The 24,198-nt window shown below is 40.3% G+C and overlaps 2 protein-coding genes across 4 annotated transcripts in view; one reads left to right on the top strand and one right to left on the bottom strand.

The window, feature by feature from the left end:
* Positions 1–6,867: 6,867 nt before the first annotated feature.
* Positions 6,868–15,634, bottom strand: oat (ornithine aminotransferase). Of its 2 annotated transcripts, none has more exons than XM_079660371.1 (10): positions 15,475–15,634; positions 13,928–14,159; positions 13,558–13,782; positions 13,366–13,461; positions 12,896–13,023; positions 11,744–11,866; positions 10,186–10,314; positions 9,920–10,033; positions 8,120–8,264; positions 6,868–7,692 (listed from the first exon to the last, which is right to left on the bottom strand). In XM_079660371.1, exons 2-10 carry the CDS (start codon positions 14,130–14,132, stop codon positions 7,532–7,534), a joined length of 1,326 nt encoding a protein of 441 aa, XP_079516497.1. In that variant the 5' UTR covers positions 14,133–14,159; positions 15,475–15,634; the 3' UTR covers positions 6,868–7,531. The 2 variants fall into 2 exon arrangements, with proteins under 2 accessions (XP_079516497.1, XP_079516496.1); XM_079660370.1 differs by having other exon boundaries at positions 15,457–15,614.
* Positions 15,635–15,952: 318 nt separating this feature from the next.
* Positions 15,953–24,198, top strand: part of lhpp (phospholysine phosphohistidine inorganic pyrophosphate phosphatase) — a 19,040-nt gene continuing 10,794 nt past the window's right edge. Inside the window, exons 1-6 of one of the 2 annotated variants that reach the window (XM_079660374.1) lie at positions 15,953–16,107; positions 16,372–16,559; positions 17,079–17,232; positions 17,326–17,389; positions 17,490–17,582; positions 18,389–18,502. In XM_079660374.1, coding sequence (XP_079516500.1) covers positions 15,977–16,107; positions 16,372–16,559; positions 17,079–17,232; positions 17,326–17,389; positions 17,490–17,582; positions 18,389–18,502 — 744 coding nt within the window. In that variant the 5' untranslated portion in view covers positions 15,953–15,976. The remainder of the gene's footprint in view (positions 16,108–16,371; positions 16,560–17,078; positions 17,233–17,325; positions 17,390–17,489; positions 17,583–18,388; positions 18,503–24,198) is intronic. The other variant, XM_079660373.1, reaches the window with a different exon arrangement.

Here is a 24,198-nt window from a genome sequence, read left to right on the forward strand (position 1 = left end):
TGCTGCATCAGACGGAGAGTGCCACAGCGATGCTTAGTGTCATGATTTATGCTTTATGACACTGAGAGCTTCTGTGGCAGCTCGCCCAACCCAATCTCGTAGTCTCCTTGTCACCGCAAGACTCCGCGTGATACTTTAGCCTGCCAGTCTTCCCGGGAAGAGTCCCTCTGCCTCTGCTTCCTGATACACAACCACATTCTTCTTAGCATTCACCACCTTGGATCGGAGCTACACACAGCCCAGTACATCCCATGCCATTGTTGAAAGGACACGCACAATACAGGGGCAATTTATCCTTCACATATACCCACTTATTTTCTCTTCCTCCCCTTCCCCCAGGTGTCATAAAGTTTCTCCTTTGTGCTATTAACTCTGTCGGATTCCTCTCGTAGGACTTGCAGACTGACCGATCCATGTTTTTCAGGTCTGAGCCTTGAATTCCTGTGGGCACCATTATGGTCCCTTTTCCTCTGGTCATTTCTTTCTCTCCCTTCAGCATTGGAAGCTCTTGGAAGTGAATCACTCCCCCTCTTGTCCTCCTCCTCCTTCCTGCTGCCTCCTCCTCTTCCCTAGCCTCAGACATGAACTCTGTAAACACTGAAGCTTTGTTTGCAGCGGTTGTGGTCAGTCTGTAGCGTAAAATCGATTCTTTACGGAGCATCAGTATGTGTACGGCCACCACAGGGTTAGCGAACTGCCTCTTTGGTTGACCAGTAGAGACAAGAGGGTGGCAAAAATGCAAAGCAACTGTGACTGGTGTTGTCTGCGGCTTACGTATCATCCAAATACCCATAGGCGTATTTTAAAACCACAAGTCCTCCTTTTAATGTGGTCTCAATGTCACGGTTGCCACATGTGAGCGTGTACATCTTACTGGAATAGTTGAAACACTTGTAACTGGCTAAGATCAATGGAAATTAAATTAAGGATAGTTGCACAACCTGGGACTGATACAAAGACAGATTTGGATGAATCATACTTCACCTAAAATAATAATGACTTCAGATTTAGATACACAGACTAACAAAAATGCCCAGTGCTCAAACAAAGATCTGATCAAAAGAGAACGTTTTTTTTATCTACTTCAAAAATAGTGCTGTCACTGTTTGCAACACACCAAAAGCAAAGCCTCTGTTTAGAAGAAAGTGGACACATGGCGCCAGCTAGCCTCCAGTACTCTCACATTTAACACCAAAGTTCAATGGCAGACATTTTGCAGAATCTGCAGTGCACTAAATATTTAGAATCCTCATAAAACTCAGAAAGGTTGACACTTCTCTTGTTTTCAGGAGAGGAATCAGCTGTTCTGCTCTATCCATTACAAAAAAAGGCGTTTATATGTTCAAACTAAACCTTATATTTACCAAGTATAATGTTTACCATCTTAAGCATGCTTGTACTGTATTTGCTAGTGTTGTGGCATTTTTATTCATCAAATATGGATAAAGAATCAAACCATTCAGCTGTCTTTGTCGTATTTTATTTCTTGCAAGAAAGGTTCAGTCATTCATACAGAGAGCATACTGTCTGCAGAGTGAAAGACGAAGAGTAGAGTTTGGGTTGCATGTTTAAACACAGAGAGAGGAGAAAGGGGGAGGGGGGTCAAGCTTGTTGATAATGAAAGGAGCCTTCTGGAAGTTAAGGGAGTTAGGGAGGCAGTATCAGGATGTTCTTAGTTCAACAGGAGTTGAAGGTCATATTGTTGATGCACATAAAATGTATCGAGCAAGATCCAGACAAATCTTCTTAATAAGGACATTTCCCAAGATTAGCAAAAACGTGAAAGCCAGTAAATAGAGATAAACATTAGCAAGTAAGAATCACACAATGATATTATTAAAGTAAATAAGTGAGCAAAATACCTTTCTAGCACTAAACCAGTGAATTGGGCAGAGGTTGACTGTTATGGATGTTGTTGTTGTCCAGTGTGTAGGATTAGGTGGCATCTAGCGGTGAGGCTGCAGAAAACCAACTAAATAGTAAGCATTTTGGAGAACTATTGTGACCTTTACGTAAGATTAAATAAAGTGATAGGCCCTTTTTATAGCGAGAGTTTGGTTTGTCCATTGTGAGCTACACTGCAGAAGCATGGCGGTAGAGAACCTACTTCCCACGTAGATATGAAGGGCTCATTATAAGCTAAAAAAAAATCAACAATTTTCCCTTCCAGGTGGTCATACACTAATGAAAAGCTAGTTTTGAATATTATATTACATTTCTGCAATAAATCCCCCTTAATCCAATACACGTAGGTCATATAGTGGCAGTAAATGAAAAGAACACCAAACCAAATTCAAGGTTAGTTCATTTAACTTTGAGGTCCACATAAATATTTCTAACAAATATTGTGCCAATCCATGCAGTACATTTTGAAGTGTTACACTACGATACATGAGACGAGGCATGACCAAATAAGAAGGGTTCAATCTCTAAAGACCAGAAATATCTGTGCTAAATGTCATGGCAAATCAACCAATACTTATTATCATATTAAAGTTGAGATATTTCACTCTGGACCAAATTGGATCAGGTTTTAAATCAGTGGTTAAAGTAAATGCTGGCTACTAAAAAGTGTGATTCTGATACTATCACGATACAACTGATGGCTTTGAGGCGCTGACATTCACTCACTGCTGGTAACTCTCCTGGCATCTCCACTATCTTTGATTTCTTGAAGGCATTTCCGAAATGCAGATGGAGCTGGCTCACATGAATCTAAACATCTGTTGAATAAATCACACTCAGGCAACAGAGTCACCGCCCAGGGTTTTGGTTGCAGTCGTCTCTTACCTCTGCTGTGATCTTTCCCCATTCATTAAGATGAAGAGAAGCTCATCCAGTGGTACTCCATTGACTCTAATTACATCTTTCCAATCAAAAACCCAGACTGCAATGTTCCAGGCTGTGGATAAAGAAATTAAATGAATTTTTAATCAAGTTTATTTTCTGATGGAACGTAGAGAGAGGATGCCCAGAGACATGAACAACAGGTAGACGAATAACTCTCCTCTTGAATTAAGTACGGTTACTGTGAGGCATTTTGCATTCAGCTCCACAGGGGTCAGAGATGCAAGCAGAAATGTAATTTATCAGAGGCTCTTCACTGTACGTGTTTTCCTGCTAAATCTCTACAGCGTGATAGCACTCTTTCTTATTGGCTTGTGTGTCAATAGGACACATTTGCTAACCTAAAACTTTAATTATCTCATTTTTTTCAATGTAGTTTCAGATGTAGCAATAAAGATTCTAAGCAAAATGCTGAAAATGTGTATATAACTTGATTTAACAAACCTTCTGTGACATGTGAAGTTGCATTGGATTTAGAATTTGTTTGTACGATGATATCTTATTTGTGCCATAAGTACCCAACACAAATCATTTGTGTACTGATTTATATAATTCACTTATTTATATTAATCTTCCATACGTTTTGTAGTGTACAAAATATAGATTTCCTCTATGTGGTTCTACATAGTATTTGACAAAGATATGTATAAATTATTGCACATTTGCTGGATTTATTATGCATATATTGTTTGCCTTATTTGAGGTATTTGTCCACTGTGATGTGAAAACTGTCTTTGGTGATGTAAAGATAAAAACAAAAAGAAGATGTTGAGCCTAGAACTTCTAAAAACCTGTCATATTTGCCTTCTTAAAGATTCATAAGGACTGCAGAAGTGTCCACAACCAAGGAATAAATCATCTGAGAGTATGACAACTGAAAGGATTGTTCTGAAAGTCACAATGTGCTTCAGATCTGCAGCGAGGATAACATCATTCAGAGGACCTTGCTCCTAATCAACATATATATATCCCCTCTGGTGTGGACAGAAAAACGGTCAGTGCACATTACTCTTAAATGATGCGTAATTTGCCCTTTAAGATGCACATGTATTTGATCAGTGCACTCAGATGTCATAAACCCGATGCAAAAGACCCATTAATATGAGCTCTGGCAGGCGAGTCCAATGTGTTCCTGTGATTTATCTGTGGTGGAAAAGGAAAAAAAACAAATAGCATATATTATTCCAGCAGTGAATCAGTCATAATTCTCAAACTGGCACCTCATTCTCCTCATTTATAATGGGTGCAGAGTTGGATCATTTATCCTCTTCTTGACGGCAACTTTACCTGAATTAAATTTCAGTTGCCATACTTTGATTACATCCTTGCTAAGTACCACCATCTGATTTCTCCATTATGTAAGGTATGAATACAAATGGGCTGGCTGAGAGAGAGACAAAGGGGCAGAAGGAGAGAAGGGACACAGGGAGAGATAACAAATTAAAGGAAAGTCGGTCGGAGAGACAGGGAAAAAAAGAGGCGAGGAACAAAGGGCTGAATTGAGAGCAGCCATCCACTCTGGATGAGCCCCTCTTGACCTTCTTGGTCTGGAGTATTGTGGTGGAACACACATCAGTATTTGAAGCCAGCCTTGCACCACACGCTTGAATGGACCGGGCGGACAGTTGGCACCGAGTGTGTGTGGCAAAAAATCAAGCGGCTTAAAAAGGAGCATCTTCAGGTTTTGGCTGAGGCTGTCAAAGGCTGGACCTCGGTGTTCCAAGATTCTCTCAGAGCCTGTGGCCTGTCACTCCTCTGCCAAAACTGGAGCTCATTTGTGGAATACGCCATGCCTTCCTATCGGGGCTTAGCGGGATGCAGGTTTCAGCGAAGTGCAGGATCAAAGCATGCACAGGGCCCAAGAGCATGGCTGGGTGTCACCCGGTGATAACCCTCACATCGCCTTCCAGGCTGGATTCCACTCATATTTCACAAGCAAGCTCTGGGCTACACTCGTCTCTCAGCTGCACTTCGTATGAAATAATAACCTGACCTGGATGCTAGGCTGGGTGCACTCTCGCCCTGAAAGACAAGGGTTGTTTGGACAGTGCAGCTGATGAAACAACACTCTGAGATGAGTAAAGCTTGTAACCGGTGGTGGAAATTATATTTATTCTTAATGATATGCAGAGATAGCAAAAGTACACACATCCTTTACTCCAGTAGAAGTACAGATACTCGTGTTACTGACTATACTTCTTTACTCAAGTAAAAGTAAGTAAAAAGTACCCATAACTACCATCTGTTTTAAAGAGTAACTGACCTCACTGTATATAAATAGAACAATAATGTCATTGTTAGCTAATAAATGTTTCCATGCTGAACAACGGCAACATGACAACGTTTTCATTGGTCCCTCTTCTTTAGAGAAGACCAGGAAATGAAGGATACAAGGATCGTGTTAAAATCAATAGGCACGCAATGACTCTAAATAATAACGATCACGCCACCAAACGCAGATTAAAACTAAAGTAACGAGCCTGTTTTGAAAATGTAAGAAGTAGAAAGTACAGGTATTAGTGTTAAAAATGTAAGAAGTAAAGAGTCGTCAGAAAAATAAGTAGTGGAGTAAAGTACTGATACCAGAAAAACGTATTTAAGTACAGTAACAAAGTATTTGTACTCCACTACTTCCCACCTCTGATGATATGTTTCTTAAAACTTCAGTACAGTTCTTAAAGGGGAAAATTGAGTGCAGATCGCTGTTTCATGAGCCGTCAATCGCATCAAACGATCCTTATCAGCAGTAGTTTGTTCCAAAACTTCAGTGACATGATAACAGATGAGAAAGACCATGAGAAGTGGTTTAAAAGAACGGGGGAAAAGCAAGTAAGTGTAAACATTCCACCCTTCTCCGGATAAATCAAATAAAAAATATTTGCACTCAATGGAAAGCCTTTCAAGAGGAGTTTGCTAGAAGTACGCCATTAAAAGGGCAAAGCATTAAGCTAATTAGAGTGGATTTCATTGCTCCATAACAGCATGCAATATGTTTCCATGTATGTAGGCTACATCCGTTTTAAAAATGAAATATTGGCCGTCTGTCGCATATCTGCCAACCCACCTGGTTCTGAATAAACAGATAATGGAAAGCAAGTACAAAGTTGTTTATCTGCCGCTCTCCATTCAACCTACATAAAGGTCAAATTGTATTCGCACCAGCATATATATATATATATATATATATATATATATATATATATATATATATATATATATATATATATATATATATATATTGGAGATTAAATCTTCCTCAGATAACACCCGTCAGATCCGTATTGCATTAGTAATTCCACGACTGCTGCTGTTTATATTATTGTTGTTGTGAAATGTTAAGTGATGCGGTGTGGATTTATGCTGCCTGAAGGTCAGCACTCGGGGGGGCGGAGAGCCTTCTACTGTCTCTGGAGCCGGCCAGAGGTTGTTGCCTCAACATCCAGCTCATCTTCAGGGAACAACAAGTGTCAAATATGTCAAATCTCTGTCAGTGGAGGTCCCGGTGTAGCGCTGGTCTGGAGGATTGGGTGACAGGCTGAAGGACTGAACATCCACGTTGTGGCTTTTAGGGTTCAACCGTGTTATTCTGGGACTTCTTACCTTGATGTGAGTAAGTCTTGACTATCTGTGCATTTCCTGTTATTTTAAGCCTTGTGTTCAACACCTGCCATATAAGGGTGTTCACTTCCTTTGAGAACTTATTTTCATTCGGTAAAGGCACAGCACCATCTAGTGTTACTTCTAGTCATTTCACAATATGCCTGTTTTTACCTTGACATTTGAAATGATCTGTATGCTTTGCGGTGTTGGGTGAATAATGCCGACCCGTTATTGTGGTTAAATGACTTGTTTAAAATCCCTTCAAATATGTGACAGTTGGGTGTAAAAAGAGCTGCTTCAGCTTTGATCTCGATCCCTTTTCTGAGTCAATGTGCTGATTTTTAGCTAACTGGAAACTCTGAACGTTCTTCCTGAAACAGGCCTCTGAATTATTTTACACAAAAAGCAGGACAGGGAATATAACTGCAATAATTTATTTGAGGCTCACTGGATTATGCAAAAACTTGAGGCGACAAACATTTACATTGTTTTGTAACAGATAAAACATTCATTCAAAAGTTAATTGTTAACAACCTACAGATACATGGGATTGTGGATTAAAACTTAATGAAAGATTTTCCAAGAATAAAACTTAATTGCACTATAATTCCGACCTATCTTTTAAAGATTCGGAATCTGGAAATATTCCATGTTTTGAAAATAATTTAAAATGTGCGGAAACCCTGGTGTTGAGAGTATAGCTGGCCCAATATGTAACTTCTTTCAAGTCCTGCACAACAGTCAGACTTAACCGAAATAAAGAAAAGTGTACATCTCAAAATTCCAATAAAATCTTCCCAGCTTTCTACTGCACTGGCAACGATTCTTTTTTTCAAATGAAAAGGTTTTGGTGTTGCCTAAGACAGCCTTACAGAACCTTTTCTTTGCAGCAGTTTTTCTGTATAAGAATGTAGCCTCATAGAAGCACTCTACACAGTCTCATTCTACTGTATTTCTACAGTAATATACTTTAAAAAGACCCCCTACATTTGAAATCAAAAGAAACTACTGAATGTTAAGCAACAATTTGACAGGATTATCGTCATGAAGGTGGTCTGTGCATTGTGGAAATGACGGTTGTGGTTCAGAAGGACAAGATGGTTCTCTGGATGATGTCGATACATTCGTGCATCTCGTCCTCTTTAATGATGAGGGGGGGGGCCAGGCGGATGATGTCCCCGTGTGTGGGCTTGGCCAGCAGTCCGTTGTCACGAAGGCGTAAGCACACCTCCCAGGCGTTATAGTCTGTGGGAAGTGTTCAAATATGAAAGTCAGATAAAGCGAGCTGCAAATCATTGTTTACATTTCAATTGTCTTACAAAGGACATTGTAGGAATGGCAAGTGTGAAGGTGCCATAAATAATGAGAAATCCACCCCAAAGTAAAATGATCTTTTAAATATGTTGGGAATCTCACTTTCAAATTTGTATTTTTAAAACAGTTCATCCTAGAGATGGATAGCAAATAGCCCCAGTATAGTCCAGACTCCAAGGAAATGCTATCCAAGTCACTAATTCATATCAACCAAGCCTTCCTTTAAAAAAAAAAATACCGAATGACATCACAAATTGTTGTCTTGATGCTGATTTCCAGTACATATAAACAGCAATTTCATACTTGTATACTAGACTCAAACTGTACGGGTTTAAATTGTGTGGGTTAGGATTGTTACTTTTGGTCTCTTTGATCACGAATGCGTTGAGGAGGCCTTTCCCTCTGACTGTTGTCACGATGTCTTTGGGCAGTTTGCTCAGCTCGCTCCGCAGCAGCTCTCCCATCTTCTGAGCGTTCTCTGCTAGCTTCTCCTCCTCAAGCACCTGCAAAATGAATCATTTCCAAAAATGTAACATGTGTACTTTTCTTCTGATGCTTAATAGTCTATGGAGGTAGCTGGGGCGGCTTTGGCTGAGGAGGTGGAGCAGTTGTCCACCAATCAGTGGATGGTTAGATCCCAAGCCCATCAGTCAACATGTCGAAATGTCAATTAGTCAAAGTATCCTTGCGCAAGAGCACTTGGCACATTGGTTACTTATCAAAAATAGCTCCCAATGGTGTGTGAGAATGTTATGGCGCGTTTCCACTGCAGCGCGGAGCTCGCTTTAAGCGTGCCGAGCCGTGCGGGGCCCGTTTTTGGTTGTGCTTCCACTTGGCCTAGTTTTGGCCCCGGCCTACTTTTTCGCCTTTTTTCTGGCCCGACTAAATCGTGGTTCTATCGAGGCCAACACACAGAGCTGAGTCGGGCTGAGTTTGCTAAACTAGAGAGAATCGCTGTCAAGGGGGCTACAACTACAACAAAATGAACATATTTGACCGTGATTTAATTGTAATACATGTTTCAAAATGATGCCGAAGAAACAACATACTGATACCGGATATTAAAAACCATGAATTAATGCTTTGACATGTCTGCAGACAGAGGGCAGGCAAAAAACCTTTTTAAAATGCGTGATCTTCTTATTATAGACACATGCATTTCCAAACATTTGGTCTACGCTGTAAAATGTATTATCTCTTCGATTTACACTCGGCATCTATTGCACGTCTGTCCGTCCTGGGAGAGGGATCCCTCCTCTGTGGCTCTCCCTGAGGTTCTCCCATTTTCCCCTTTAAACTGTGGGTTTTTCTCCGGAGGTTTTTGATTGTATGGTCTAAGGACAGAGGGTGTCGTTTTCTCATACTGATATTCTGCACAAACGGTGCTGTTGTATTTGCTGTAAAGTGTCTTTACTGTAGGGTATTTTTATTATATGTACAGCACTTTGGCTCGACTAAAAATCGTTTAAAAATGTGCTATATAAATAAAACTTGATTTGATTTGTTGTCTAAATGGAGATCGGTTAAGCTAACGCAATATTGGCTATATGCTCCGACCGTCCACACTCACAACGGCCTATACAGACATAAATAAACCAGCGAATGTATTCGCCATGACACAGACAGTCTGTGGTTTGTACTTATTTAACTTTTGTCTAGTTTCTGAATAGATATGAGGAGCTTGAGTGCAAACAGCTAACGGCTGATGTTGTTTTTTCTGGGGTGCTCACGGGGGCTCATTGAAGATGATGTCACGGGTCCGCCTACACTGCGTTACTATAGTTACTGCCCCAGCTACTAAACTGTAATGGAAGCACAGCATTAAAGTGAGCCGGGCCTAATAAGGCCTAACCAAACCGAGCGAGGCCTGCGGTGGAAATGCGCCATAAGTCTCCCTGAGCAGGTTGCAACTTGGACGTCAGCCTGTATAATAATAATAATAATAATAATAATAATAATAATAGCTGGTGATTGTTGTACTCGTAAGAGTCCTTTAGCTGTCGCAAAGAGTGAAAAAGCGCTGTATAAATGCTGTTCTATTTAATATTTAGCTGTAGAGGCTTTCAATTATTTTAACTTTATGGTATGTTGCATATTATAGTGTAAAGCAATAGAGGTTGTTTGAGGGTAGACAGGCAAATACATTTTGGACACTGACCTCTAGTGCAGCCATGGCGACCTGACAGGCCACAGGGTTTCCTCCATATGTGGACCCATGCTCTCCAGGCTTGATGGTCAGCATGATCTCATCATCACACAGCACAGCCGAAACCTGATGCACACAAACACAGACTAGTTCAATCAAAGGTTAAAGTTACATAACTAATCTGATTCATACTCTTGTCCAAAATAACTGGACTCTGGAGTAATTGCAAAATAAATCTGTAGGGATGTTATTTTTGATAACTTGAGAAAAGTGCTTACAGGGTAAACTCCTCCAGAAAGAGCTTTGCCCAGGACCACGATATCTGGGCGGACCTCCTCGTGGTCCACAGCCAGGCGCCGGCCGGTCCTCGCCAAACCCGTCTGCACCTCGTCATCGATCCACAGCACCTGCACAAACATAAGAGGACTTTAGTGGTCATTTTCACAGCAGGTTGCTACAGCGCTCGGTGTGACCCGTAGATTCCTTCATTTCCAATATGTAATAATAACTGATGGAGCTACATTCTTATTTTTTTAACCAGTTTATCCCCAGGGGGTTCTAACTAGGGGAGATTGGGGGAATGAAAGTGAAATGTGACATAAAATGAAGTGAAATCAAGAATGAAGTAAAGAGATACAATAGTTTTGTGGAATGTTACAGTTTTCCCGACTTCAGAGTCAGAAACTATAGTGCCATGAGACCTTTTTTATATATTGGGATCATTTGGCTCAATGGGATCCAATAACTTAAATCATGATGCAATTGGCATTTAGAAATAAAAAACCGAATCAAAACAAAGCAAGTAAACCATGGGGGCAAGGCACTTCTTTAGTGACTTTATGTTTATTTGATGTGAACAATGGAATTCTTCAGATGAAGGGATATCATATTTGAAAATGTGTACTGAAATCAAAAACACAAAATAGATTGCCCCATGGTTGCAAAAATGGCGGATCTACTAACTTTCATTAGCTGAGCAAAATAATAAACCTGTGTTATTTTTGGCACAATTGAACTTTGCTGCTCTCAACTTGAACCGGGTCTCTTCTTGTGAAAACAGGTCACCTGGAAGTCTTCTCTACTTAAGTTCTTACAAGATAACAAAATACATAAAGGGCAAAAATGAAGCGCAGACTGCAGTTTGCCCTCAATTAATTTGAGGTTAAGGAGGAGACAGTCTGCCGCTGCGGTGCGTTTGTGCTTAATGTCTTTGAACTCCTAACGGCCCGTCCACACACAGGCATGACAAAAATCTTTCAAAGCTTCGCCCATTCACTTGAATGGGGTGACGTAGAAGATTTTTAATCTTCGCCGAACTGCATTGTGGGGAGCAGAGCATGGCTTTGCAAGCATCGTAAGCATCAAAAGTTGAGCAATGTTCAACTTTTGATTCTCCCGATGCTTTCGAAGCTGGCATCAGCCAATCAAATCCCGTTTATGCAAATCCCGCCAGTACAAGCGCTGGCCAATCAAACCGTGTGCAAACTGGGACAGCCAGACCGCAGTTCATTTCCTCATATTCCAAACGAGAAATTACGGTAGCAAATGACCCGGTTCTTTACGACCAGAACTATTTACCGGGAAACAAACCGGAGGAAACAGGCATGGAGGGAGGTGGCAGAGACAGTGGGTGAAACTGGTAGGTTTTCGCCTGTTTGGAGAGTTTATATCCAGTTTACTTCGTTTTAACATTGCTATTGCTTTGTATGTCGGGGGCGGGAGATTCATGTGATTTGTTGTTGGTCGCAAAAAATCGCCAAGCTTCAGACACGCCCAGCATCAACATTTTTTTCATGCCTGTGTGAAAACAAACTACATTATTTTTGTGTGACTCACATTGTATTTGGTGCAAAGTTCTCTGACTTTGGTCAGGTAGCCCTTGTCTGGCACCACCACACCAGCCTCCCCCTGGATGGGCTCCACCATGAACGCAGCAACATTTGGATCCTGAAGAGCTTTCTGGAGTAAAAAAAAACAAAACTAGTCAGACATTTCTTTCTGTTACCATAGGTAACCCTTTCAATAAATACGAGCCGCTTTAGTCAATCATTTGGGTTCCTATCTTAACATGGAAAAGCAAAAGCTTCTTAGATAACATATCTGTAGAAATATGCAATTGCAAAAGGTGATTGGACCCCTTGGTTTACATAGTGAAGGATCCATGTCTGCTTGTTCTGAGGAAGTTTATGAATTAAACATTGTTTTTTACCTTAAAAGTGGACCGCCAAATTTCCACATCAAAGTCTGTTTGCAGGTCTTTGGGAGTGCTACAGAATATATTAAAAAAAAATGCATGCATGTTTTTTATGAAGCCTTTGTGTGACTCCAGAGGCTTAAAGATTCCCTCATTGCTTGGGGCGGATGACTATACATCTGAAAATGAAAGAAACCTGGGGGTGTGGAGTTGGAAAGATGCATTGATTAAAATAAGACATTCTCTCTGGGTTATTTGTGTTCCTCCAGGTTAGTCTTAGCCAGGAAAACATTGTGAATGCCGTGGAATTTGGCTGCAGATGTGACATTCCTTCCTGTTGGATCCACCCAGCAGGAACATGAACACTGAAAATAGGCATAAGGAAACTTTGCTGTCTCTAACGTCAGTGTTTCTGTACGATTCCAGTAATAAAGTGAACCACTAATCTTGCAGGTGAACTTTTCTTGTAGTTAGTTAGGTACGTTGTTTAAAGAGAGTCCAGAATCTGGTGAGCCTGGTTTGCTGTGGCTGAAACCTCACCATTTCATTTAAGCATTTTACAAGGCACTTGACAGCTGTGTTTGACACTTTTTCAAAAATAAGCTGCTTGTGAGAGCCTGAAACTCTCACAGGTCATTCCACCGAAGTGACACTGTGTCTAACAATGATATTCAAACAGAAATTAAAGAGACTGTGCGATATGTTTGTATCTTGTTGGTCGAACGCACTTATTGTAAGTCGCTTTGGATAAAAGCGTCAGCTAAATGTAATGTAGATTGCATCAAAACCGATACCTCCAGTTCTGGGATGTTGTTGTATGGGATCATTTCAAAGCCTGGCATGAAGGGACCGAAGCCTTCATAACTGCTGGGGTCTGTAGAGCTGGAGATGGCCGCCATGGTGCGGCCCCAGAAGTTTCCATCTAACAAACACAGAGTAAATGAGATGGAATATTCATCATGCTGCTCTTAGTTTACATAATGTATGACATGTGGTACCTTATCCTGTCTCTGTTGTGAGCATCGGATTAAGGCTGAGTTGGTAATGTATTGTGGTATTATCCTAAATGTAAAGGATCACTGTAAAAATGTTTGTATTTGTATAACATTTAACTTGGTATCTAAATGTACAATGTGATTTAGAGTGTTATCGCGAGGTTGTCAAAAGGTTGACATTTACTTCTGACAAATATTCTCAGTTTTAGAAGTATTGGACTCCATAACTGTTCCTATAACTAGTCTATTGAGACATATGGGTTACTTACCGGCGAAAATTATTTTGGCCTGGTTTTTAGGAACCCCCTTCACATTGTAAGCCCACTTGCGGGCAAGCTTGCAGGCCGTCTCACCACCTTCAACCCCTAAATGTAACAAAATAAAATGAATGTCAACACTTACACTTTAATAACCTCTTAAGGTGTTTCATACAATTATCCTTAGGCGTTTCCTGACAGTACCTGTATTCATGGGTAACACTTTGTCATAGCCAAACAAGCCTGTGACGTACTCCTCGTAGGCTCCCAGCACATTGTTGTAGAAGGCTCTGGAAGTCAGAGTGAGTTTGGAGGCCTGAGCATTGAGCGCAGCTATGATCTTTGGGTGGCAGTGGCCCTGGTTCACTGCACTGTAAGCACTCAGGAAATCATAATACCGGTTGCCATCCACATCCCACACATAGAGGCCTGGAGTAAAGAAGATCAGGTTGATGATTCATAAGTGAGGTTAAGCATGTTGAGACAGATCACCACAGCCTACGGGCAACACAAATGCTGTGCTTTTCTATTAACCATATTTTAATTTAGTTGTCATACGACGCTCTTGACTCACCCTTCCCCCTCTCTAAGGCCACAGGCAAGGGGTGGTAGTTGTGCGCTCCATACTTGTCCTCTCGTGTGTAGATTTCCTCGGAAGTTAGCTGGCGGTCAAATTTGAGTTTGGACGCGGCAGTGGAGGCAGGACGTGTGCCAGAGTGGACACTTCGACTCAGAACGGGGGCACCACGGCTCAGGTTGCGGCTGAGGTGGAGAATCATTCCCTTTGTGGTTGTATGCTGCAAAGTCTATAATAAAAAGCAATTACAAAAAAAAGAAAAAACAATTTAGATTGCATCAGTGCTGAATTTATGATAACAAATAGAGATGCTCTGTTTGAAGCAGTACTAGATAATTGATAAACATTTAGTTGATTAATTGGAAACTATGGTAATAGCTTACTTATGGGTTTTAGTGGAAGCAAAGGTGAAGCTCTAAAAAAGCGAATAAAAAAATAACACCTGTATAACCAGCCTTTTAAATATACGTGTTAATCCCATCATTGGCAGTGATGCTCTTACCCTGAATTAAACAGCACAAAACAAAGAAGTGCCTCTAAAAAAACACACACACCATTGCTTCAAAAACATGGCTTGGCAGATCTGCTGATCAACAAATCTCTTTCATCGCAACACAATAGGGGATGAACATACTTTTGATGGATGTGGGTTGACAAAAGATTAACCTAAAGCAGCAGCACGGCAACTCAACTTGGATGTTCCTGACTTTTTCTATTTGGTTGCTATCATAGTTTATGAAACTTCCATTCGTGGTTATCTGTTCCCTTGCTTCTGATCATTTATAGAATGCTACTTTCCAAATGTTTAAAAATGTACCAATCAGAATGTGGTCTTCATAATGTGTTGTGTGAGATTATCACAAGCACATCTTTCACTAATTATTTTGGCATTTAAGTTAGATGGGAACATACTGTAATAGGCAAGTTCAATTCCCTGAAGTCAAACCCACTTTTCCAACTGTTACATCATGCAGTGACATAAGTTGCAACACTGACAAGAAAGGAGTTGAAACATAGCCAATGGCTAACAGTGAGGATGACTTGGCTCTGGATGGTCAATAACCTTGAATCGTAAATAAATAAGCAGAGCAAACAGACAGCACCTGGCCTGTGCCACAAGGACACTTTGTAGACTGTACAGAACCCCCCTCTGCTCTTCAGACATGATTGGTTCCTGGGCTGCTGCCTCTTCAACACACCCACACACATTAATGTTACGTAAAAGAGCTAAATAAAGACCACGAGTATGAGTTTCTATTAACTGATACCCTTTAAGCAGTTCCCAGAAACCAGCACTGCCCAATGTACTATTATATAATATGTTGACATGCAGAATAATCTGAAATTCAACGTGACACCCAACGGCTTTGTAGATAACGAATGTTTCTCTGTTTAAGATAGAAGCTGACCAGACACAGGTGCTTCACGTCCGTTATTTAGAAACCGAGTAGCTAGCTAACGTTAGCCTTCAATTTCCTGATGCCAGGAATGAAATACCAAGAAAGGTTAGTAGAGAGGAGACATACATGGAAGTTACACGGTACCAGAAAGAAGTCAAGCGAAGATAAAACACTCTTGAATCGCGAGTGATGCCTGTGTTGTCCGGTGGATGGAGCAGATGGTTGGTACCGGTGCGGAATATGATGTGCCTCTGCCTGGCTCTCTGGTTGCTGGCTGGAGAACTGGTAACGCTTCGTGCGTCAGAGGACCCGCCCACTATGTTGCAACTTTCCCAACGATTGCATCGATCAATCAAAACTACCCCCCTCCCGAAACATTTGCAACAATAACAATCACACTCATCACCAATTAAACCAGTGAAACTGTATCGCCCAGTAATTTAAAAATAAATTCAAAGCCGCGGTATCAATTATAATAATTTGTTTTTAAGCTAATTTGACTGCAGCATATTTTAGGGACTCACTGTGTCTGTAATTATCATAAATACGGATACATTAATATTAATTGTTAAGATATGAGTTCACATTAGTTCATGTCAGCCTTCCTCGCTTCTCGCGCATGCGCCTTTAAGACTGTCATTCTGCAATGGCTGACACGGACTGGCCAGGCTGTGGGAAGAGTTTGAAAGGTGTCATTTTGGACATGTGTGGTGTGTTGTATGACAGTGGGGAGGGCGGGGGGGTTGCCATTCGTGGATCAATTGAAGCAGTGAAAAAGTAAGTGACCAGGTAGTGAGTTGTTAGCGATGTTAGCTTCTTGCATCTTGAGAATACCCAAAGAGCAAAGTGCGTACTCGCTGCTTGATACTAACGTATGGATACTGACACTTCCTTGCAAGAATGTGGCTTTGTGTGCATGCATTAGAAAACCCTGGATGCATATTTAAACAAACAGAGGTGTCTGCTTCTCAGTGTTACTTTGTTGGCTCTGACTGCGTGTGCTCCATCATCATCATTACGACCTTTTGACTTTCTTTAAAGGCTCAAGGCATCGGACCTGCAGCTGCGCTTCTGCACAAATGAGACCCAGCTCAACAGAGAGGCGTTTGTGGACAAGCTCAAAAGTCTGGGCTTTGACATCTCTGTGTCTGAAGTCTTCTCTCCTGCTCCTGCAGCCGTAGCTGTCCTCAAGGAGAGGGGCTTTCGGCCTCACCTGCTGGTATATGATGGTAATGCTTTTAAATTGTTCAAGACTTGTTGCATTTTAACCCCCTGTTCAATCCTGCCCTACATGGACAGAAATTAAACTTTTTTTAATCAGCACAAGTCCATTGAACAATAAGCCTTTTGTTATCGCCCATACATCGAAAGAAAAGACCAAAACAACCCCTCTTCGAACCCCGTGCACACATATAGTTAAATAAAATCTAAAAATCAGAAATAGTTCAAGTACTTTTAGCAGAGCATGACAGTGTATGTTGGATAAACTCAATAAAATAGATTTTTTTATCTTCACTTATATTAAACAACATGTATTGTTGTGACTTATTAATGTGCAAAGTTCTTACACAACAATGGAAGTCTATGGCACAGAATAATAATATTTTGGCTATTCAGATAATACTTCTTGGTTTTGGTTTTCCAATTAAATGTGTTGCCTAGAATAAAATGTAAAATGTCAGCGGACGTATCCTCACCCCCTTTGAATGACCCAACCCTAAAAAGTATTTATGTTTACTCCTCTTCAGGACTTCTCCCAGAGTTTGACAGTGTTGATAAGACTAACCCTAACTGTGTGGTGATTGGAGACGCAGCTGAAAAGTTTACCTACCAGAACTTGAACGAGGCATTCAGGGTCCTTATAGGCCTGGAGAAGCCAGTGTTGTTCTCCTTGGGTGGAGGGTAAGATAATATAAAATAGTCATTGCTATATTACCTATATTTCAACATGAAATAAAAAATGTCAAAATACTTTTAATGTTACGCTCTTCCTAGGAGGTACTACAAGGAGGGAGATGGTTTAGCACTAGATGTCGGAGCGTATATGAAGGCTCTGGAGGTACAGTAGGTGCATCATTTGTTTTAATTTATTCATTAAGAAGAGCAGTTTGGCACTTGTAAACAATGACTTGTTGTTGTTAACTTTTTGTTCCTTTTAGTATGCCTGTGATTTAAAGGCGGAAGTAGTTGGAAAGCCTTCACCAACATTTTTCCAGAGTGTTCTCAATGACATGGGGCTTCAACCGCATGAGGTACGTAACAAAAATGTGATTGAACACATCTTTTAAAACCTCAATCTGATAGTTAGCATGATTTATTTAGCCACCAGCAGCTTGAACACTGGTACTCATACTGGAATTACAGAACAAAGCCAGTGCCTGTTTGGTTGAGCACTCACTTTTTCCTCAGCAGGTGTCTGAACATGTGTTTTAATGTCTGGCACTGTGTGGCACTTATCAGTATCACAAGTATAAAGTATGTGCTGCAGTCTCTCTAAACATATCTATGTTTGGCCCTGGCAGTTACAGAAGCACTCTTTGCTAATCTCAGTTTAAGCCTCACCCTTTTCTCTGGGTTTCTTGTCTTTCACTGCTACATCTGCTGCTCTGTTCAAAGCCTTCTGTTGTTCAAACTGGCTTTCATGCAGAGATGGTGGAGCATGTTTTTTCCTAAAATACAAATTCCTTGTTTGTTGAGCACCCACCTTAAACATTTTTATAAACTGAACCGTATCTCATTACAGAAGAAAGGACCAAACTTTTCGAGAAGTTCTATTCCTCTCACATTTCAATCTTTTCTTTTCTTGTTAACTTTCACAATTTATTTCAGAATGATCTTTTTACTAATAGGCAGTGGTGCGAACTCACGCTTTTGTGACAACAAGCACCAAGTAGTGGATAGGATTACTGAGAGGTTTATTTACAGAAACACAAAGAGATTGAAGCACATGCTGAGCATCTGACAAGTACAGATTACCTTATTACCGACTCTTATTTAAATCATTCTAAACTCAGCATCCGCACAAAAGCAGCTAACATTTTGTTTTGTTTTCTTACAGTACTCTCCCTCCTCTCTTGCAGGCACTGATGATCGGGGACGATCTGGTGAACGATGTGGGTGGAGCACAAAACTGTGGAATGAAAGGCCTACAAGTCAGAACTGGCAAATACAGGTGGGTGATGTTCTGAACACACAAGTGCTCAAACAACTCCTTTGTGGTTATAAAAAGCATCACCTAAAATGATACTGCATATAATTGTTCCCCATATTTTATATATATTTCTAAGCTAGTTTGACCATATTGTAAACAGAATAGCAATACATTCAAGTGATAACCAAATCAAATCAAATCAGTTTTTTTATTTATATAGCACATTTTTAAAGCGATATTTGGTCCAGCCAAAGTGCTGTACATATAATAATGACCTTACAGTAAGGACACTATACAGTAAATACAACAGCACAATTTGTGCAGAAAAACCAGGAGAGGGCGCCCTCACACCAGCATAGTGCATCCCAGTTTCCTCCACAAAGGCTTCCTGTGAGTACCACCTCATTCTTCAGTCGCCCAGAATTGTTTATTTGATTGAGACTCCTCCAAAAATAGCTTTTTTTTCCCCCACATCTTGAATGTTACTCCCAACAAGGTCATAGTCACCGAAGGATTTATGGTTCCCAATCTGGAGATTACTGGGGCCCTTTCTTATAGTGTAACTACAGAAACATATGGTTGATTATTTTAGAAGCTATATGGGGGGACTGAGAGTAGGAGTAATGGAACGTCACATTATATAATATATATGTTTTACATTGTAATGTATGTTATATAAGTCATGCAGGAACTGGTGCTTTAATGGTGTTTATGTAGGTTACACTACCAAGGCTTGAGGTGTTATATGTGTGCCTAGGAAATATTTATACTGGTTTTTAATGTATTTATTTTTTAACTCAATATTGTAAAGCAGTAATGTAAAAAGTATTTAGCTTCTTAACTTTAATAAAAGTATCAATACATCAGTTGGAAAAATGTCTTCTTTCTTCTAAAAATGTACAGAGATTGTAAAACATTTCAAAGTATTAGCATTAAAATGTTATACGATATGTTAATCCTCCTTAATGCTACTAGTACTTACTACTAAAGTGCTTTGTAATTTTAGGAACAAAACAATTGATAGCATCATATAACACAATTAGACTTCAAAACTGTTCACTAGGGAACAGAAATGTTTCAAAGAGAACAGAATAGAGTAAATAAATAAAAGCAGGTTCTTGATTATGTTGCTATTTCGTTTGGCTTAAAACCACTGATTACTCTGAAGAGCACCATGCTGGATGAGCTGCTCCACTGCTGCGTTCGGGCACGCAGGTCTCAGGTCATGTGACCAGAGAATGCCGAGTAATCTGCCTGAGCATCAGTCAGCTCTAATCCTGTACTAAAAGCACAGTCAGTTTTTTTTGTGTGTATACTATCGGGCCAATTTGAGAGGGTGTGGGGTGTGTTTCCCTTTCATGTGCCTTTGTATATTTTGCTGGGATATATGTGCAGGATTGTGTAACCTACATACATCTATGTCAGTGTGTGGGTCTTTCAGTCACGACGAGTATACTTAATACTTTCTAACGCAGATTCTCAGCAAACTAGGCAACAAACATGAGGTTTATGTGACTTTGAAATCTTCTCCCAGCAGCTTGGATCAGCTCCAGTGTTCATGCACTCTTAAATAATATCTGATATACTAAACCTAATGCAGGATAAACCACATTCAATTACATCAATACACATTCAGGTTTTCTTTCATGTTTGGAGGAGAGGGCTTTCTCTTGCTGAGGAACACATGCGGAATCTGTATTGTGTTACATGACGTGTTGTGTTTCAGCTGTGGCGGCGGAGATTTATGGACTGATTGGTGAATGGAGTTAGTGTGGTGAAGCACGTGCATACACACCCATATAGAAAGTTACAACTATGAAGTTAACAGTTCAATCAAATGAGACTGGTGTTTATGAAGCCCAAAGTTCTATTTCCAGGACTGCTCAAAGGTGTTGAAGTTATATCATCAGTTATCACTTCTTGTCAATGCTCTTCAGTGTGTGAGTGAGCATTAACAGAAGACACAATCCAGCCCATAACAGGAACTAAAATGTATGCATTCAATTGACTTTATGGCTCCGAAGTGAACTGTAATTTATTATATTGACACAGACGCTTTGTAATGTCCTAGATCCTTCACCAGACGTATTATACCGTACTGTATACATTCCCAGAGAACAAGAGGAACAACAGTGACAGTAACAGTGTTTCCGTGCGGCTGTGATTGAGAGGCAGACGTGAGATTTAACGTTATTTAGCCAAGCAGGCCCAGTGAACCCAGGCTTGCTGGGAGCAGCTATAAACCCTCAGTCAGATTTGTGAAAACACAGCTGTTTCCAAGTCAACCAGATGCTGCGCAGGCCTCCAGTTCCCATCAAGCTCGGGGAAAAAAGGCTTCTTCAAATACCCCAGGCAATACAGGAAGGGAAAAAGATACAAATCACAGACAAATCTAATCATATCAGCTTATTTTGAAAGCCCTTGACTTGACATACTGTTAGGACTGCATACATTCTGTCAGATGCTTAAACCTCTTTAGAACTTTTACACTGGCTGCTTTCTTACTCTCTTATTTAAATATGTAATTTGAGTTTCTTCCTCTAGTGAGATGATACATTTTGTGTGTTCGTCTTTCTATTGTGTGTATTCATTTTGTAAATAAATGCAGGTTTTCCTAGGGTCTCACATACAACTGTTTTACTTCATATGATGCAGAGAACATATTTCTGCTTGTTATAATCTTGTGATGGCTCCTGCAGATTAAGTTCAAGAGCAAGGGGGCAACTGAACCGATATTCTAATGCCCGCCAGTAATGGCTGTTGAGAGACTACAGGCGTAATATAGGGGTAATTGTAATAGGGGAGTGTTCAGCTAGCAGTCAACTTTCCCTTGTTCTTAAATAATGAGCCGAAGTTAGCACACTTCCCTCAGGGGAGCCAGGGAACCCTTTGCTCTTTAATGTAGAACAGGTTTTCAAAGAGGGGCCTCCTCCAAAAAAGATGGCTGGAAATGGGGAGTATGGCGATCTGACTGCTGATGTTGATCTGCTGCATGGGAACAGTCTGCCAACACTGCGCTGCACCAAGCCTTTCAGCGCTGTAGTTATGTGTTGAATGGTAGTCACATCGTTAAATCTGCAAATCTAATCTCACAACTAATACCTGATTGTTTCCATTCCACAGAGTATCTAAAATGTCTCATAGGGAAAATCAGCACCAATCTGCTTTGTTTTGTTTGTGTAATCTTCAAACAGATATTTCATGATTTATATCAGGGGTCGGCAACAGGCGGAACGCGGTCCGGATCCGGACCCAGACGCCGACCTATACGGACCCGGAGCTATAATCAATACATTAATAAGGGATTTTTCGGCGCCTCCCGCTTTTTTAACGCTGATTTGGGTGACTTGTGTAATTCGTGGAGAACCGAAGAGTTTTCGTTTTGGGGGTGGGGGGGGGGGAGCTTTTCTACAACCAGGTGGAAGAGAGCTCTCTCCTGAGAGGCTCAAATAACCTCAGCTCAGTGAGGTTAAGGCACAGCTTGATATGATCCTTATAGTTATTAATGAGACTAAATGAAAAACAGGTAGGCTATAAAATACTATATGACAGTAACAAAAAAGTTGTTAAAAATAACAACAATAGAGTTTAAAAGGTGAGTGATTTGTAAAATATCCAAAAAGAAAAATCTGCTTACAGTTCTGTTTTCATATGGGTGTTGAAAGATGAATCCATAGATCTCTTCCTTTTGCTCTCAAAGTGCACCAGATTGATGCTTTTAACTTCAATATTTAAAAAAAAAATCTTCCCGGGGGAGCATGCCCCTGGACCCCCCTAGAGGATGTTAGGTCCCCCCCCCACACTTAAATCATGTTCACATGGATAGGTTACTAAATAGATTTGCACACATCTTGTGTCCATATCTTTCTGTTTTGGTGGTCATGCCACAACCGTGCACATGAATGCATACCTGAGTCATGGTAAGATATCTGGATTAAGAGGTTGCTTTTTCTTTGCACAGCATGAAAGAAAAGCCAAATGAATGGGCTGTGATTTTATTGTTTTTAAGCAGAGGTTGAGTTCAATAATTTGTACGACCCTCAGAGGATGTTGTAAAAATGTAAAGGAAAAAGGTTCCCCACCCCTGCTGTAAATAATAATAAAAACCCTTGATTTATAACGTAACATCTCTGTCTCCTATTGATCTGAGTATATTATAAAGAATAGCCAGTTAATTGAAGCATTATAGCACAGGCCTTTGTCAGATGGTATATTAAGCTGTTTTTTTTCTGCTTCGAATAGTTCTCTCTTTTTTCACCATAGCTGTGTTTGCATCACTGTAACCAATGAGCATCTGCATGTGTATGAGAATGGCCCTGACACCATTTCAGCCCAGATTTACAAACTCCTGGCAGGACAAGCTCGAGCTCAATTCTCGCACTGAATTAAAGAAAAGTGAGTGAGGGACTGCAATATAAGAGGGAAAGAAAGAGAAACTTTAAAACTGTTCAATTGTTATGATGTGTAAAGACTGATATTGTTCTATAATCGGCTGAAACTTTTAAGTCATGATGTGAAACGGTTAACAAAGAAAAAGGGAAACTCAAGCTGCTGCTACACTTTATTTTATTTATCTAAAATTAAGCACTTTTAAGATGCACACATTTTCAAAAGCTATTTTATTTATTTTCTCTATTTTATTTTTAAGTGCAGCCCAAGAGGAACATTACACATATCCACAGTATTTACTGTATATCTGTAGAGTTCAATGTTAATTGACAATAAATATTGTTGTTTTTGAATTGTACTTTCTTTATTTGATTGGCTGTCAGTTGTTGATTACATGCAGACGTTGATAAAGCTACAGGTCACTTCAATATATATCACACTAATTCATGAAGCAAGTTAGACATTTTGATGTTCCGGACCTTTGCATGGGGAGATTTTCTCTAACTGGACCTCGTTGAATTTTAGTTGAATACCCCTGATATATATGCATCAAGCTCAAATGTTAAATTTGGTTAGCTGGCTGCCAAACTTGTGATTGGTTAACCGCTTAGAGATGCCTATCGCATCTATCACTATCAAAGTATCCTATCACATACAATATGTGGGAGCGCTATCCAATAGAAAGGCAAGTGTTACGTAGTGATGTCACTACAAAGGACTACAATCCAGGCAACTTTGGGATTTAAGCCTCTGTAAACCATTCTCATGCACAGAAACCTATATAGCACACTACAGGGAAGGGAAAACCCCAAAAAAGCATTATAGGGCCCGTTCTAAGGAAAATCTCTTAATGCATACAATCATTTTGGATTATGTTATTATTTTGTTGAAAAAGTGCAAAATGTGGTGTCAAAGCAGTGTTTATTCGTTGTTCTGGCCACTTGGGGGCAATATACAGTGACATATCACCCTGTGCATTTAATGTAATGTGTCAAATGTTAGCAAACTGTTGCCTAACACATCTGTGCTTCTTCTTCTCAATGGTGTTAAGAAACTGTTATGACACTAAAAGAGCAGTCAGATGATGAGTATGATGTCCTTTCGTCTGTCATCTCCTGCGGCCTGTGGCTTCCACTGGTCCTGTGTTTTTGTTTCTGTTCTCTTATCTTCAAGGAACTGCATCGGCACAAAGGCTTTGAAGCTTCATAAAAGCAGGTTCACATCATGCTGTTCCATCATGCTCTATTTGTAGACCAGTTGAATTGCTTCTGCTAGGCGACACAATTAGTTTCTGAGCCTTTTGGTCTTGGCATGCTGTCTGTCTCTTC

This window comes from Notothenia rossii, assembly GCF_949606895.1.
Source record: "Notothenia rossii genome assembly, chromosome: 11".
In the NCBI taxonomy this organism is placed as follows: domain Eukaryota; kingdom Metazoa; phylum Chordata; class Actinopteri; order Perciformes; family Nototheniidae; genus Notothenia; species Notothenia rossii.

Coding starts and splice junctions, on each gene's coding strand:
- oat (XM_079660371.1), bottom strand. CDS start 14,132: ATGATTCTCCACCTCAGCCGCAACCTGAGCCGTGGTGCCCCCGTTCTG. Junction 13,783..13,927: donor GGCCTTAGAGAGGGGGAAGG/GTGAGTCAAGAG, acceptor TCTTTACTCCAG/GCCTCTATGTGTGGGATGTG. Junction 10,315..11,743: donor AACTTTGCACCAAATACAAT/GTGAGTCACACA, acceptor ATGTTTGTGCAG/GTGCTGTGGATCGATGACGA.